This window comes from Sphaeramia orbicularis, chromosome 18, assembly GCF_902148855.1.
Source record: "Sphaeramia orbicularis chromosome 18, fSphaOr1.1, whole genome shotgun sequence".
NCBI lineage: Eukaryota > Metazoa > Chordata > Actinopteri > Kurtiformes > Apogonidae > Sphaeramia > Sphaeramia orbicularis.
Window position 1 is genome coordinate 47,341,202 of NC_043974.1, and position 18,221 is coordinate 47,359,422.

Below are 18,221 nucleotides of genomic sequence, written 5' to 3' on the forward strand. Positions count from 1 at the left end.
CCATACACCCCTTTGTGGTTGTTTTAAAGTGTTTTATAAATGAAGTTGGATTGGATCTAAATACATTCATCCGTTCATTTCACTGTAGAGGTCAAAGGTCAGAGGTCAGAGGTCAGAGGTCAGAGGTCAGGTTTTCGTAGACAGTAGAAATAAGCCAGACAGAAGTGAATTTAGCTCCGCCCCCTGAGCATAAACAGACAGGTGTGTGTTTGTTCTGAAGCGTTTGTTCACTTTAACACCGTTCAACCTTTCACTTCTTTTTTCTGGAACACTCTGCAGATCCAGATCCATCTGGTCTAAGGACTGAACCCCCCCCCAGTGGAAGTGTAATGGTCCAGGCTGGATGGTTCTCAGATGGGAACAAAACTGATACAGATGGGACGCTCAGCCCAGAACCAGAACCAAAACCAGAACCAGAACCAGAACCAGAACCAGAACCAGAACCAGAACCAGAACCAGGCTGAAGCTGAGGCTGAAGCTGAAGCTGAAGCTGAAGCTGAGGCGAAGGCACTGGATCACAGACGGGGAAGTTTTTCCCAGAGAACGCCATAAAAGTTGATTGATGACTTCCCTGGAGGACTGTTTCCCCAGGTGCGTTCAGAAATGTGGAGGTTGGAAACGGGACAAGAGCAATAAAAGGGAAACGGGCTGAAACGGCACGTTCAGGCGTCAAAACAGCAGCCAATCACAGGAGGGAGGGGCCAGAGAGGAGGGAGGGAGGGAGGGGCGGGGCACGGCGGGGACCCCAAACAAGAAGCAGTTAACCCTTAAACACCCAGAGGGACTTTTATACAGACGCACCCAAAACCACTGAAGTCTGCACATTTAACCTGTAGAACCTTTTATTCTGTTATTGTCCTCTATTTTCTAGATTTAATTCACTGATTATGGAGATGTTCCCATTAAAGTTAAAGGTTTTTATATCAGAAAACACTACGACAGCGTTTAAGGGCCACGTAAGAAAACAAAAACACCTGTCACTACAACAATAAAGTGGTAAAATGGTGATAAAACCAGTAATTTTAAGACAATAAAGTCATAAAACAGAAATTAAACCTTTAATTTTACAAGAATAAAGTTGTAAACTAGATATAAAACCTGTAATTTTAAGACAATAAAGTCATAAAAGAGAAATTAAACCTTTAATTTTACAAGAATAAAGTTGTAAACTAGAGATAAAATCTGTAATTTTATTCAAGGAAAGTCATAAGATAGAGAAAAAATTTTTTTTAATGACATGAAGTCGTAAAATAGAGAAATAAAACCTGTAATTTTATAAGAATAAAGTCGTAAAATACAGATAAAACCTGTAATTTGATAAGAATGATGTAACCCAGGTCTCCTGAGCAATTTTGAAATTATTTGTTATATAATTTCTAAGATGAATGAAAAATGCAGCTGGAAGCATTAGGATTGTGTTTCATCTATTTTATTTTTTGTGCCTGCTCTGTCTGTGCAGCCGGAAAACAGTCACAGTATCGCGAGATTCAAGCACCAATCAGAGCAGGGCTGAGGCAGAAACAGGAAGTAGAGATGACAGGAAGAGGAAGTGAGAGAGAAGACGGTAGAGTGAGCTGTGGAGTGGACTACAAACATGGAGTCACAGAGCTGGTAAATACTCACCTGTTTAACACTGATCTGGTAAATACTCACCTGTTTAACACTGATCTGGTAAATACTTACCTGTTTAACACTGAACTGGTAAATACTCACCTGTTTAACACTGATCTGGTAAATACTCACCTGTTTAACACTGATCTGGTAAATACTCACCTGTTTAACACAGAGCTGGTAAATACTCACCTGTTTAACACTGATCTGGTAAATACTCACCTGTTTAACACAGAGCTGGTAAATACTCACCTGTTTAACACTGATCTGGTAAATACTCACCTGTTTAACACTGATCTGGTAAATACTCACCTGTTTAACACTGATCTGGTAAATACTCACCTGTTTAACACTGAGCTGGTAAATACTCACCTGTTTAACACTGATCTGGTAAATACTCACCTGTTTAACACAGAGCTGGTAAATACTCACCTGTTTAACACTGATCTGGTAAATACTCACCTGTTTAACACTGATCTGGTAAATACTCACCTGTTTAACACTGATCTGGTAAATACTCACCTGTTTAACACAGAGCTGGTAAATACTCACCTGTTTAACACTGATCTGGTAAATACTCACCTGTTTAACACAGAGCTGGTAAATACTCACCTGTTTAACACTGAGCTGGTAAATACTCACCTGTTTAACACTGATCTGGTAAATACTCACCTGTTTAACACAGAGCTGGTAAATACTCACCTGTTTAACACTGATCTGGTAAATACTCACCTGTTTAACACTGATCTGGTAAATACTCACCTGTTTAACACTGATCTGGTAAATACTCACCTGTTTAACACTGAGCTGGTAAATACTCACCTGTTTAACACTGATCTGGTAAATACTCACCTGTTTAACACTGAGCTGGTAAATACTCACCTGTTTAACACTGATCTGGTAAATACTCACCTGTTTAACACTGATCTGGTAAATACTCACCTGTTTAACACTGATCTGGTAAATACTCACCTGTTTAACACTGATCTGGTAAATACTCACCTGTTTAACACTGAGCTGGTAAATACTCACCTGTTTAACACTGATCTGGTAAATACTCACCTGTTTAACACTGATCTGCACCACATTTCTATTCTTGGACAGTTGAATGTACAGATGTGCTTTCTGCTACAGTTCTAATGAGGACCAGAGAAAGGGAAAAGAAAGGAGAAGTGAGTCGTTAGCTTGTTGCTACTGTCCCTTGTATTTCAGTGCTCTGCTCTGAGTGCCGCTGTTACATGTTGTCTTATGTGTCTATACGTCTGTAAAATGCATGGACTGGGTGTATTTAACTGAAACTGTCACTATTTAGCGGTCGCTAGTTAGTGGATGCTAATTAGCGGTCGCTAGTTAGCGCTTAGCGTTAGCTTTGTAGCTGCTACCATTAGCATGCTAAACCGGAAGTGCTATCCGCTAAACCGGAAGTGCTACCCGTAATCAGTAAAATCTGTTAAATGTTTACTATGGACAAAAGTGACCATGTATGAGGAATATTAATGAAGTTTTGTGTATTTACAGTGAAATTATGCACTTTTGATAACTTTGGATAAGGAATTCCATGTCCAAACTGGATACAGCTGCAGATTTGGGAGTTATTTGTGATTTATTTGAATGTGTTTGATTTGGTTCATCTTATCAAAGAATAAATGTAATTAAAGTCGGCCTGTTGTTATCCAGGACAGGGTTTTTCTGTGATTGGAAACCCTGATGGAGAGCCAGGAGAAAGAAGAACTGGGATCTACTGAACTGAACTGGGATCTGCTGAACTGAACTGGGATCTACTGAACTGAACTGGGATCTGCTGAACTGAACTGGGATCTGCTGAACTGAACTGGGATCTACTGAACTGGGATCTGCTGAACTGAACTGGGATCTGCTGAACTGATCTGATCTACTATGACAGTAGACACACACACACACACACACACACACACACACACACACACACACACACAGCCCAGTTCCCTTATTTAATTTTGGACTCTTGACTCCAACAGACTATTTTTTCCTGGATTTTTGGACTTCTGACTTTGTTTTTTCCGTTTATGGGAGTGGAACTGATGGTAAACCTGTGTGAAAGTGACTTCGTTTGGAAGAACAGAAAAAAGATCCATCAGACTGAAACTCTTTAAGGTGCACCCAAAGTCAGAATTCTAAACAGCTGTTTTTTCCGAACAGAAGAACATCATAATAGAAGTGGTTGACCAAACCTTTGTTTTGTATTTATTGTAAATATTAGTTTGTCAGTACATGGTACCACTTTTACTTGACGCTCATGTTTCCTGGTGTCACTTCATTCTGTGCATCAGTTTAATCATTCCCTCGCGCTAGCCGATCCTGGAAATCTTCTGAATTCTCTAACATTCATTGCAGACTAGCCTAGAGCAAAACCACCTGGTTATGCTAATCAGTCAATCCTAATTCTACAGCACATGCTACAATAAAGTCAGGGTTAGACTTCTTATAAAATTACAGGTTTTATCTCTATTTTATGACTTTATTCTCATAAAATTACAGGTTTTATCTCTATTTTACAACTTTATTCCTATAAAATTACAGGTTTTATCTCTATTTTACAACTTTATTCCTATAAAATTACAGGTTTTATCTCTATTTTACGACTTTATTCCTATAAAATTACAGGTTTTATCTCTATTTTACAACTTTATTCCTATAAAATTACAGGTTTTATCTCTATTTTACGACTTTATTCCTATAAAATTACAGGTTTTATCTCTATTTTACAATTTTATTCCTATAAAATTACAGGTTTTATCTCTATTTTACAACTTTATTCTTATACAATTACAGGTTTTATCTCTATTTTACAACTTTATTCTTATAAAATTATAGGTTTTCTCTATTTTACAACTTATTCTTATAAAATTACAGGTATTATCTCTATTTTACGACTTTATTCTTGTAAAATTACAGGTTTTATCTCTATTTTATGACTTTATTCTTGTAAAATTACGTGTTTTATCTGGATATTTTCCAACTTTATTCTTGCGACCAGTGTTTTTTTTTTTTTCTAATGTGGCTCTAATCTGCCTCCGTAGAACCAGCTCAAACTGAATAAACAATGTTGTAGAAGATGACTGTTTCCATAGTCACTATGGAGCCTCTGAATGTCCAAATATGGTCATATCTGATGATCATGAAAAGACGACCTGTATTTGACACCAATTATCGACATGGACTGATGGTTTTAGTGGATCAACAGGTATTAAACAGGTTAGATCAGTAGATGGTTCTGGTTTTGGATGGTATGAAAAAAAGAACTCACCTCCTTTTTTTAATGTATTGATAATTTTCTTCTCACTTTTGAAGGTTTTCTTCACTTTTATGGCAAATTTTAATATTTTTGGTAAATTTTTTCCTTATTTTGAAAGTATTTTGCTTTTTTTCCCTCCTTTTACATGTTTTTGTACATTTTATCCCATGAAAAACTGGATTAAACTGTATTTGACTCCAGTTTTTTTCCGTGTGTTGGTAGTTTGGAATGGATCAGATGTTGTGAAACTGTTTAGATCAGTGGGTGGTTTTGGACGGAGGCGGCTGTTTGGGTCTGGAAGGGTTAATGAAACGGCACTGAGGTGGAGCTGGAGCTGGAGCTGGAGCTGGTCTGGGCTGGTGCTGCCAAATACGACACCCTGCAGCTCCGACTGGAATCACAGTAAACAAACCCAGGTGGAACTGTTCAAGTCAACATGAAGCAGCAGAGCAGGAGCCAACAGCTGATGGATGGACCACAACTGGGCCAACGGGGGCCAACAGGGGCCAACGGGGTCCAACATGGTCCAATGTGGTCCAACAACTGATGGATGGACCACAGCTGGGCCAACGGGGGCCAGTGGGGGCCGACAGGGGCCAACAGCTGATGGATGGACCACAATGGGGCCAACTGGGCCAACAGGGGCCAACTGGGGCCAACGGGGTCCAACATGGTCCAATGTGGTCCAGCAGCTGATGGATGGGACCACAACTGGGCCAACTGGGGACAACCAGTGGTGCAGCTTGCCATTAGGCAAGGCAGGCAGCTGCTTGGGGCCCCTAAGCCAGCAGGGGCCCCAAAGGGCCAACAGACTTGACACAAACAGTCTAAAGAATAAGTTCACTACACAGCGGCAGTGAGAAGTTGCAGTAAAAACTAGCTGTCTGAAATTCTCTTAAGGGGCCCCCTGAGTCCAAATTGCCCCTCCCTCACCTGTCTGTCTCTGTCAGAGTGAGATAATGCATGCAGGTTGTGTGCTATGCATATATATATATATGTATTGCTTGGGGCCCCAGGGGACCCTTTCTGCGCCACTGGGGACAACAGGGGCCAACTGAGCCAACTGAGCCAACTGGGGCCAACAGTGTCCAACATGGTCCAATCTGGTCCAACCGCTGATGGATGGGATCACAACTGGGCCAACTGAGCCAACAGGGGCCCTCATGTGGACTCTGAGTTGGACCCTCAACCCTCATGGACCCTGAGGTGGACCCTCAACCCTCATGTGTAGCCTGAGGTGGACCCTGAACCCTTGTGGACCCTCATCTGGACCCTCATGTGGACCCTGAGGTGGATCCTGAACCCTCATGTGGACCCTGGACCCTCATGCGGACCCTGAGGTGGACCCTGAACCCTCATGTGCACCCTCATGTGGACCCTGGACCCTCCTGTGGACCCTGGACCCTTATGTGGACCCTCATGGGGACCCTCCTGTGAACCCTGGACCCTCATGTGGACCCTGGACCCTCATGAGGACCCTCGTGTGGACCCTCCTGTGAACCCTGGACCCTCATGAGGACCCTCGTGTGGACCCTCCTGTGAACCCTGGACCCTCATGAGGACCCTCATGTGGACCCTCCTGTGAACCCTGGGCCCTCATGTGGACCCTGGACCCTCATGTGGACCCTGGGCCCTCATGAGGACCCTGGACCCTCCTGTGAACCCTGGGCCCTCATGAGGACCCTCATGTGGACCCTCATGTGGACCCTGGACCCTCCTGTGGACCCTCCAGTCAGGTGTGGATGGTTTCCATGGTGACATCCCCCTCTGGTGGTGGTCTACAGTATTTCTTTTTTATTGTATTGATTATTATTTTTTTTTTTTTTTTAACTTTATTATGTGTTTATTTCTTATTTTTTTGTATAGAATACTTCAATATGTCTTTTTTTAATACTATTGATTATTTCTTGTTTTTTTTCTTTTATACAAGATTTGATTATTTCTTCTTTGTTCAGTATTTTGTTGATTCTTTTATTTATTTATTCAGATATATTCTATGTATTGAATGTAAATTCAGTGCAGATTCTGTTTGTCTGTAGTTTCATACTTACAGTCTGTGTCTAAATGTCAAATATTTGAATTAATGTTTGAATGGGTTCATGGTGTAGTATGAGGATAAATAAACTGGATCATGTTGTAAAACCATCCACATGTTTCCAGAGGAGTTTCCAGGCATGTTTAGTGTTTCTTCAAACAGTCGTCGGTGCCCCCTGGTGTTCACATGGTGAGGCTACAGGATGTGCTCCAAAAGGGACATTTTCAGTCACAGACACAGGCCGTTATTGTAAAAAACAGACTTTATTGTTGATAAAACTGTACAAATGTCATTTAGACCAAAGGCTCCGATAGAAAAGAATGAAAACAGATAAAGAACAACGAACTGACAGACAGATAACACACACTGTACAAGAGAAGAGGTCAAAGGTCAACAGAGTCACAACAAAACACTGAGTTCATATGGTACCGTTCATAGGGTACTGGTCTCATGGTACTGGTCTCATGGTACCGGTCTCATGGTACCGGTCTCATGGTACCAGTGAATGTTGATACTGATCAGTTTGTGTCTGATCCGTGTTTTGCCTCCGGTGCCGTTTCCACGGTAACCAGGGTCACCAGGGTCACATGGTGGTTTCCTGTTTCCTCACAGCTCGCCGGCGTCGTGCGTCTTCACCTCCTCGTGACCTTTGACCCCCGTGTCTCCTTTCCACACCTCCTTCAGACATTCTGAGGACAGAGGTCAAAGGTCAAACAGTTTAACTACAGAAGAAAAGCTGATGAAAAAAACTGCACAAACACCTTCATCATCATCATCACCACCTTCCTCCTCCTCCTCCTCCTCCTCCTCCTCCTCAGTGGCCTTGGTACCTTGCTCTGTGGTCTTCAGGACGTGGTTCTGACAGAGGAACTGGTCCAGTCTCTGGTCCTGGTGGTGGAAGTACCAGTTCTCCACTACGTCCTCGTACTCCTCCAGCATCGTCTCACACTGTGGGTTCACAAACATCTGTTCAAACCTCCTGTAAATCCACTCAGTCCATGAAACAGTCCAACTGAAGGACTACCGCTCCAGTCTGTAGACCAGGGGGGTCCAACATACAGCCCCTGGGCCAACAGGGGCCACCTAAGGGTCCGGTCCAGTCTGTGGACCAGGGGGGTCCAACGTACGGCCCCTGAGCCAAAAGGGGCCCCCTAAGGGTCCGGTCCAGTCTGTAGACCAGGAGGGTCCAACGTACGGCCCCTGGGCCAAAAGGGGCCGCCTAAGGGTCCGGTCCAGTCTGTAGACCAGGGGGGTCCAACATATGGCCCCTGGGCCAACAGGGGCCACCTAAGGGTCCGGTCCAGTCTGTAGACCAGGGGGGTCCAACATATGGCCCCTGAGCCAAAAGGGGCCGCCTAAGGGTCCGGTCCAGTCTGTGGACCAGGGGGGTCCAACGTATGGCCCCTGGTCCAAAAGGGGCCACCTAAGGGTCCGGTCCAGTCTGTGGACCAGGGGGGTCCAACGTACGGCCCCTGAGCCAAAAGGGGCCCCCTAAGGGTCCGGTCCAGTCTGTAGACCAGGGGGGTCCAACATATGGCCCCTGAGCCAAAAGGGGCCGCCTAAGGGTCCGGTCCAGTCTGTGGACCAGGGGGGTCCAACGTACGGCCCCTGGTCCAAAAGGGGCCGCCTAAGGGTCCGGTCCAGTCTGTGGACCAGGGGGGTCCAACGTACGGCCCCTGGTCCAAAAGGGGCCGCCTAAGGGTCCGGTCCAGTCTGTGGACCAGGGGGGTCCAACGTACGGCCCCTGGGCCAAAAGGGGCCGCCTAAGGGTCCGGTCCAGTCTGTGGACCAGGGGGGTCCAACGTACGGCCCCTGGTCCAAAAGGGGCCGCCTAAGGGTCCGGTCCAGTCTGTGGACCAGGGGGGTCCAACGTACGGCCCCTGGGCCAAAAGGGGCCGCCTAAGGGTCCGGTCCAGTCTGTGGACCAGGGGGGTCCAACATATGGCCCCTGGTCCAAAAGGGCCTTTTATTATTTGACTTTTGATCACACTGATCTGAACTAAAACGACTTAAACAAACCTCCCTGTGAACTGGTAAAACTGCGATAAAAAACCCGACCTGTTTCTTCATGTCCGACACTTCGGCCGACGGTTCGTCCCACAGTTCCAGCGGTAAACCCAGGTCCACCTTGACCCCTTTGTGGACCAGGTTCTTCAGTGTGGTCATGGTCTGACTGGTTCCCTGCGAAATTAAAAAGAAAAAATACATTCAAATAAATTAAATTAAATTAAAGTGAATAAACAGGACTGGACGATGAAATAAGAATCAGCCCAACATATGTTTGGATTTGATCTGTACCGTTTATTATAGTTACAATATTTACAAATCAACTCATATTATGTAAATGTCATTTTCATCTTTTTTCCATCGTTCATCTTTTCCATTTCACTCATTTTTTTTTTCCATCTTTTACTTATTTTGCTGTTTCCATTGTTTTTCTTCTTTGTGTCATTTTCATATTTTACGATGTTAACACCTCATCTCCACTGAAGTCGTTTGTGTTTCATTTTTTACATTATCTTCATCTTTTTCATTTCACTCATTTCATCTTTTACTTATTTCGTTGCTTCCACAGCTTTATTCTTGTTGGTCTCGTTTCATCTTTTACAGCGTTAACGCCTCATTTCCACTGAAGTCGTTGGCGTTTCATTCTTTACGTTGTCTTCCTCTTTTTCATTTCACTCGTTTCAGTTTTTACATCATTTTTGTCTTGTTTCATCTTTTACATATTTCATTGCTTCCATTGTTTTTTTTCTTTGTTTTCATTTTTTACGACGCTAACGCCTCATCTCCATCGTCCTGACGGATCCCATTATCAATACAATCAAACACAGATATCTGATCATTAATAATCTGATAATTCCACTGATCAGATACTGATCAGTATTAGTGTGAACGGACTCAGTGATGCCTTCGTGTTCCGACGTCTGGAATAAACACAATCAACACTGATGACGCATTCATACAAATACTGTCCCATAATCCAACGCTGTCGTGCACATGCCCAGTGAATGGATGGCAGCGGCGGAGGTCATGTGACCGTTACCTTGGCGTACCGCAGACTGCCCGGGCGCTCGGCGTGAACGTTGTACTGAAGGATGCGTTCGCAGACGCTGTCAACCGCCTCCGTCAGACGAGTTTCACTGAAACAGAAAACAGTTTCGAATCAACAAAATGTTTACATTTAAGGCAGAATTAAAAAAAAAAAAAAAGACAAAGAAGAAGTGAAGTTGGACAGGTTTGGACTAAATAAGGAACTGGAACTGTTCAGTTCAGATGTTCTGTTGGTTATTTTTGACTCATTTTTGTTGATTTTGGTTCATATTTGTTCATTTTTGTTATTTACTTTTCCTTTTTTTAATCATTTTCACTCACTGTGGGGTTTTTGGGTTCTAATTTTAATTCATATGTTGATGATTTTTGTTTAATTTCTTACATTTATGAAATATTCTGATTAGTTTTGTTGATTGTTCTAGGTATTTTTTGATCATTTTAATATCTGGTTAAACTCCAAAAAGCAGTTACAGTCAAAACTCCGTAAAAACACAGTAACAAGTACAACAAAGAAGGATTTGAATTTAGTCCCAGTAGTTTTAGTTTTAGTTCTTTTTTTCTAAATCAGTCCAGTTGCTTTTTGACACCTGTTTAACTCCATACGGCAGTTCCATGGTCAAAACTCAGTAACAACACAGTAAAAAAAAAATAAAGGAAAATCCCCACAACGCTGGAAACAACAGGAAAAACAAAAACCACAAGGAAAATGGTGTAAAAAACAAAAAACAAAAACAACAAACAATAACAAAGAGCCCAAACCATCTATTTTTATAGTGAGTCAGTCTCACTCACTGCTCTGTGTTTTACCCCCCATTCCACAGGGGGCGGGGCTTGAACTGAGCATGCTCAGATGTCTATGGAAAGAACAAGGTCTATTCTATCAACACGACTGGAAATTTAACTATTGAGTAAACGGTTGAATTTATATGAATATTTAAATAAATCCTACATTCAGAATGCGTCACTGCTGATACGTCAGGGCTTAAAGGGTTAAACAGATATAATGTATAATTATTATCATTATTCTTGTTCTTATTCTTCTTATTATTACTATCATCATTATTATTATTATTATCATCATTATTATTATTACTTTTATCATTATTATTACAACTATTATTATTATTATCATCATCATCATCATCATCATCATGATTATTATTATTATTATGTTTATGTTTACGCATTTGGCAGACGCTTTTTTCCAAAGCGACTTACAGGGGAAAACCAATTAAATCACTCAATCAAATTTTATTTATATAGCGCCAGATCACAAGAAAGTTATCTCTTGACATTTTATATATAGAGTTGGTCAAAACCAGACTCTAAGTCAATTCTACAGAAACCCAACAGAATCCTCCTGGAGCAAACACTTGTGACTGGTGACAGTGGAAGGAAAAACTTCCCTTTAACAGCAGAAACCTGGAGCAGACCCAGACTCCTGGAGGATGAACGTCTGCCTTGACCAGTTGGGGTTAAAGAGAGAGAGTAGAGAAGGGGAAAAAGAGAGAGCGATAGAGATAGGGACTGGGGGAGAGGGGGAGAAGGGGGGAGTAGGGGGAGACACATGGAGGCGGTTGAGGATAAGTGAGTGGTGATGATGAGGGCAGGGAAGAGGCCGGACCACCGCAGCAGGTCCAGAGATAATCGTGAAAGAATCTGTGGTTGTCCTGGGAAAAACCTTATTAGAATATTTAAAATGGAATGTTTGAAAGTGCTAGGACAGGAGGTGCTCTCGGAAGAGCTGGGTCTTCAGGAGCTTCTTGAAGATAGGCAGGGATGACTCTGTTCTTGTAGCACTTGGTAGAGCGTTCCACCAACGTGGAACGACCCATGAAAAGAGCCTGGATTGTCTTGTACAAGGTCTGGGGACCACCAGACTACGTTCCCCAGACGAGCGGAGTGGTCGTGGGGCGACATAAGCTTTTATTAGTGCACCTAAGTAGACAGGAGCAGACCCACGGAGAATTTTGTAGGCTAGGATTAAAGATTTGAATTTGATGCGGGCAGCTATGGGTAGCCAGTGTAACTCAATGAGTAAGGGGGTGACATGTGCCCTTTTAGGCTGATTGAAGACCAGACGCGCTGCTGCATTCTGGACCATCTGTAGTGGTTTGACAACACAAGCTGGGAGGCCCGTTAGAAGAGCATTGCAGTAGTCAAGACGGGAGATAACCATAGTCTGCACCAGGAGCTGGGTGGCCTGTTCGGTTAGGTATGGCCTGATCTTTCTTAGGTTGAACAGAGTGAAACGGCATGATCGGGTGACAGAGGCAACGTGATCCGTGAAGGTCAACTGATTATCAATCATGACTCCCAAGTTACGTACTACACTGGTAGGAGCCAGAGGTATGGAGTCAATAGTGATGGAGATGTCCTGCTGTATGGTTGGCTTAGCTGGGAAGACCAGCAGTTCAGTTTTGGACAGGTTCAGCTGAAGGTGATGGGCTTTCATCCATGCAGATATGTCAGAGAGACAATCTGAGATCCGCACTGAGACTGTGGAGTCATCAGGTGGGAATGACAGATAGAGCTGGGTATCATCAGCATAGCAATGATATGAGAAGCCGTGTGAGTGGATGATCTGACCGAGTGAGGTGGTGTATATGGCAAAAAGGAGGGGGCCCAACACAGAGCCTTGGGGGACCCCCGTGGTGAGGCGGTGAACTGCTGATGTGTGCCCTAGCCAGGACACACTGAAGGACCGACCAGTAAGGTAAGATTGAAACCAGGAGTGTGCGTGGCCTGTGATGCCCATGTTCCAGAGTATGGATAACAGGATATCATGATTGACAGTGTCAAATGCTGCTGATAAGTCCAGTAGAATGAGTACTGAAGACTTGGCTGCTGCTCTAGCCTCTTTCAAGGCTTCTGTCACAGACAACAGAGCCGTTTCAGTGGAGTGGCCGATTTTGAAGCCAGATTGGTTGATGTCCAGGAGGTTATTTTGGGAGAGGAATTCTGTGACCTGTTTGAAAACAGCCCTTTCGATGATCTTAGAAAGGTATGGGAGGAGTGAGACTGGTCGATAATTCTCCACTTGAGTGGGGGTGAGGGAAGGTTTTTTGAGTAGTGGTGTTACCTGCGCTTGTTTAAATACTGTAGGAAATGTTCCTGAAGTCAGTGAAGCATTAATCACATGTGTGATTGGTGCTGTGATAGTAGGGGCTACAGACTGTAAGAGGTTGGATGGAATAGGGTCCAACAGGCATGTGGTAGGACGGCTAGAGGAAAGGAGTTTAGACACCTCGTTCTCTGTGAGGGGAGTAAATGAGGGGAATGACGCAGTTGGGCTTTTATCAGTTGAGTTAGTAGTAGCCATAGTCAGGGGAGAAGAAGCAGTGTGTGATGATGATGATGTTGAAGAAGGAGGCGTGCAGTCTATGGGTGGATCAGTGAACTGACTGCTGATAGTAGACACTTTATTTGTGAAAAATGAAGCAAAATTGTCTGCTGTCAGATTAGTAGTGGGCGGTGGAGGTGGAGGGTTGAGTAGTGTTTTAAAGGTTGAGAATAGTTTCTTGGTGTCGGTGGCAGAATGAATTTTGTTATTATAGTAAGCCTTCTTCGCAGCAGTGACACTGGATGAGAAGGATACCAATAGTGACTGGAATGTGATCAGGTCAGAAGAGCTTTTTGTTTTGTGCCATTTTCTCTCTGCGGCTCTGAGGTTGGTACGCAGCGACCGGAGGTTATCATTGAGCCATGGGTGGGACTGGGAGGATGGAGCGGGTCTAGTAGATAGAGGGCACAGATTATCCAGACAGGAGCTAAGTGTAGAGCACAGAGACTCAGTGGTGTCATTAACCTCTAAGGAGGAAAAAGTGCTGGGGGGAGGGAGAGCGGAGGCTACGACAGTGGAGAAGTGGGTGGGGGACAAATTGCGGAGGTTGCGGCGGAAAGAGACCATGGGGGAGGGAGCAGAGTGTTTTTCAGGGAGAGACACACTGAACTGAATGAAATAGTGGTCAGACAGGTGTAAAGGTGTGACTGTGAGGGCATCTGTGATGCAGTTTCAGGTGAAAATGAGATGGAGCTCTTTACCAGCTTTGTGGGTTGGAGGACTGAAAACCCGCTGTAGCTCAAAAGAGAGTATTAGTGACATGAAATCTGAGAAGCTGGGATTGTCTAAGTGGATGTTCATGTCACCGAGGACTAGCATGGGGCAGTCATGCTCTGGGATGGAGGAAAGCAGAGTGTCAAGCTCATCAGGAAAATCACCCAGTTGCCCTGGTGGACGATAAATGACAATTATGTAAAGTTTGACTGGTGCTGTCACTAGGATGGCATGGTATTCAAAGGAGTTGTATTTGACTGAAGGTAGGAGTTGATTGTGTTTCCATTTGTTGGAAATTAACAGACCCACACCACCTCCTCGTCCAGATGGACGAGAGGTATGAGAGAATGTGTGGCTGATAGAAAGTGCGGCTGGGGTTGCATTGTTTTCAGGCGTAATCCAGGTTTCAGTGAGAGCCAGGATGTCCAGTGTGTGATGGTTGGCATAGGCAGCAATAAAATCTGCTTTGTTCACTGCAGATTGGCAATTCCATAACCCTATAGAGAAGGACGCACCAATGACTGCGGTGTATATTAATGGGCGGAGATTGGTGATATTACGATGCCTTTTAGCAGTGTGAAACCCCATACGTGAACTGAAAATAACAGGAATAGGATGGTGACCATTATTATTATTATTAATTAATTTTTTTATTATATTACACAAGTCCAACTGAAACCATGAGGTCGTCGGTGTGGGTCACATGACCAGCGGAGCGGACTTACGAGGTGTTGTATTTGATCTTCCTCCTCCGTTTGCCGGTGTCCAGAACCTCTCCCACCTCCAGAACTTCTTTGGATCGTCTGCTTTTGTCCAGAGCGTCCTGCAGCTCCACCGCCAGGAACTTACACACTGAAAAACAGCAAAAACAGGACGTCAAACAGACGGTCCACCAATTCTGAGACAGGAAAGGCTCCAACAGAATCATCTGATCCTGATATATATATATATATGTAATGAAAAAATAACTATAACATCTCAAAATATAATTATATATTTTAAACATGACATTTGTAATTTAAAATTTGTTGCAAATTTGATCATTTTATTTGGCAAATTTCATATACACAAAAATAAATATACCAAAAACACACCCCAAAGTTTAAAATCTTCCTGATGGAATTTGAAAAATATATTAAATCTTTAGAATTTATCTATAATTAAAAAAGCTCTAACACCCTGGAAATTTATAAACAATTCTCTAAAATAGACTGAACCCTCTGATGGATTTATTTATTTATTTTTGTTAGATATGCTATTTTTATCTTCTTTTTTTTTTTACTATTATTTGTCTACTCTGCTTTGTGGCTTTAAATCTATGCATTATTTACTTAAATGTATTTACTCAAATGCTTTTTATTTTTGACATCTTGATGTTTGCTCAAAATTTATGTCTTGTACACCCAAATATTTTTAATAAAGTTGAAAAAAAAACCCATTTTTTTCCTAAAGTTTCCAAATGGATTTAACAGCTGAAACCTGGAACCTTCTCTCATATTCATAAACAGTACAGACTTCGCTTTTATTTATTTTATTTTATTTTTTTTTTATTTTTTTTGCAGTGTAAAGGAGCGCACAGCTGTTCCTCTGTTGTATTGTTTTCCCTCGCAGCTCAAACCGGATGTGACGTTGGTGGGCGTTCCCGTTGTTGCCGGCTGGGTCCGGTTTCTTTATTTTTTTCCTACAGTTTCTAAATGGATTTAACAGATGAAACCTGGAACCTTCACTTATTCACAGATAACCTGCGGACTGAAACGAGCTGAAACTCACCTTGTCTGTATCCTTTTCCCTGTACATACCTCTATGACTCTGCATGAATGTGACACTGTGTGAATTTATAAAACATTAAAAACTTCCAACTTTTCCCTCTATGCTAATGCTAACAGCTGTTAGCTAACAGTACAAACTTCGCCGTTTTACCTTCACATTTATTCGGCAGCCGCTCGTCTTCATCTGCCGAAACCAAACCGTAGACACACAACAAAAGCAGCACAAAAACCTTCATGGTACTTTCACTGGTTAAACTAAAAAAAAAAAAAAAAATTTAAAAAAAAAAAAAACCTAAATAAAAGTTTACCGGAGCGGCCACATCTGCACAGCTGCTGAGGAGCTAGGACGCATGCGCAGTGCATCCGCTCAGACGTGACCAGTCAATGCCTGATGTTTGGATTCAGGACGAAAAGATGAAACAGAAAAGTCACATTAACAAGGAATTCAAGATTTTACTTATATTTTAATACTAACTTCGACTCTTGATATAATTTATCACCACATATTATCTTTATTTTAATGTGTGTTTTCCACCAAATACTTAATTTAAGTTTACAGATATGAATCATTCTAGTAGCTGGTAAATATAACACACTTAGATTTGCACTTACTTTAAAATGTTTTTAAAATTGAAAATATGGCTGGATGATCGACAGGAAGCATTGTTAGTTAAAGCAACAAATGTCTCATATATATTTGGTTTAAGAAACATTTAAGAACTATTTTCTCAGTTTTATGATTTCATATTAATTCCATATTTCATGAACTCTTTGTGACGTATTTGACTAAACGGACCTAAATGAACTTTACAAACCTACAGACTACAGGTGTGTGTTTGTCATGACTTTTACAGTTCATCTCATTTGGATTTTATTCATTTTTACACATTGTCTTTGTCTTTTACAGTCACTAAAAAAAGCACGAACAGTCGTCTGATTTCTTCAACATTTCTGACTTTGAATGAATGAATGAATGAATGAATGAATATTTTTATTTCAGTTATGTAAAAAACACATACATATTAAAAAACAAACAAACAAACATAAAACTAACACAATTTGTAACTGAAAAAGGCAGAAGCTGAAGCTAGAGGCTTATTTCTGCTTCTCCTATTCCCATTCTTTCTCCAACTCCACACCTGAAGTTGCAGCAGATTAAACATGAACACAAATTCGGTTTCTTAAGTCACTTTGAAATCATATTACTTTCATAGCTCTTGAGAATTTGACAAATTAAAGCTTTTTTGAAACTTGACAGCGAGCTACACAATTTCACTTCATCCTTCAATTTGTTCCATAATTTGACACCAGTAACAGAAACACAGTGAAATTGAATGTTTGTTCTTACTTTACATGTTTCAAACACAAACATCCCTCTTAAATTTTAATTCCCTTCTCTTAACTTAAAAATTTTCTGAATACAAACAGGAAGATTTTTAAGTTAAGATAAGATATTCCTTTATTGATCCCACAATGGGGAAATTCACAGTGTTATCAGCAGCATGGAACATACACATAAACATACACATACACGTAAAAACAGTCATGTAAATTTTAATTTAAAAAAGTGTTTAAAAAGGATAGTGCAAATATTAAAAACTAAAATAGACTTTTAGCATGAAACAAATTCCATTGTTTTTAAAAATACAATATGAAAAATTTTTAGTAAACCAGATTCTACAAAAAGTGGATGACTTGATTGAAGATAACCACCTTTGTTTATGACTCTAACAGCTTTTTTTTGGAGTTTAATTATCGGGTCTATATTAGTTTTATACACATTGCCCCATATTTCCACACAGTATGACATATATGGCATTACAGGTAAACAACTTTTCCATTCCTACAACAACAGAAGAACAGAAGAGTTGGATATAAAAATAACCAGTAGAAAATAACAAATGAAAAAAAAAAGAAAGAAGCAAAATAGTAACAAAAGGACATCAGTGACTTTAAAGCAGAAGAACCCAAAAATAGAAGAAACCAAAAATAGAAGAACCCAAAAATGAAAGAACCCAAAAATAGAAGAAACCAAAAATAGAAGAACCCAAAAATAGAAGAACCCAAAAATGAAAGAACCCAAAAATAGAAGAACCCAAAAATAGAAGAACCCAAAATACAAGAAACCAAAAATAGAAGAACCCAAAAAAAATAGAAGAATCCAAGAACAGAAGAACTCAAAAATAGAAGAACCCAAAAATAGAAGAACCCAAAAATAGAAGAAACCAAAAATAGAAGAACCCAAAAATAGAAGAAACCAAAAATAGAAGAAACCAAAAATAGAAGAACCCAAAAAAATAGAAGAATCCAAGAACAGAAGAACTCAAAAATAGAAGAATCCAAAAATGAAGAACCCAAAGGTAACATCAGGTGAAGGCGTACGTCTGGATGCAGGGTTAAACCTGGTCATAAACATATTTA

At 41.5% G+C, this 18,221-nt stretch overlaps 1 protein-coding gene across 1 annotated transcript; it reads right to left on the reverse strand.

Annotated features, from left to right (window-relative positions):
• Positions 1–7,173: 7,173 nt before the first annotated feature.
• cnpy4 (canopy FGF signaling regulator 4) lies at positions 7,174–16,125 on the reverse strand. The gene is made up of 6 exons (XM_030161500.1): positions 15,952–16,125; positions 14,757–14,883; positions 9,967–10,063; positions 8,979–9,101; positions 7,751–7,868; positions 7,174–7,609 (listed from the first exon to the last, which is right to left on the reverse strand). Exons 1-6 carry the CDS (start codon positions 16,034–16,036, stop codon positions 7,527–7,529), a joined length of 633 nt encoding a protein of 210 aa, XP_030017360.1. The 5' UTR covers positions 16,037–16,125; the 3' UTR covers positions 7,174–7,526.
• Positions 16,126–18,221: the final 2,096 nt, after the last annotated feature.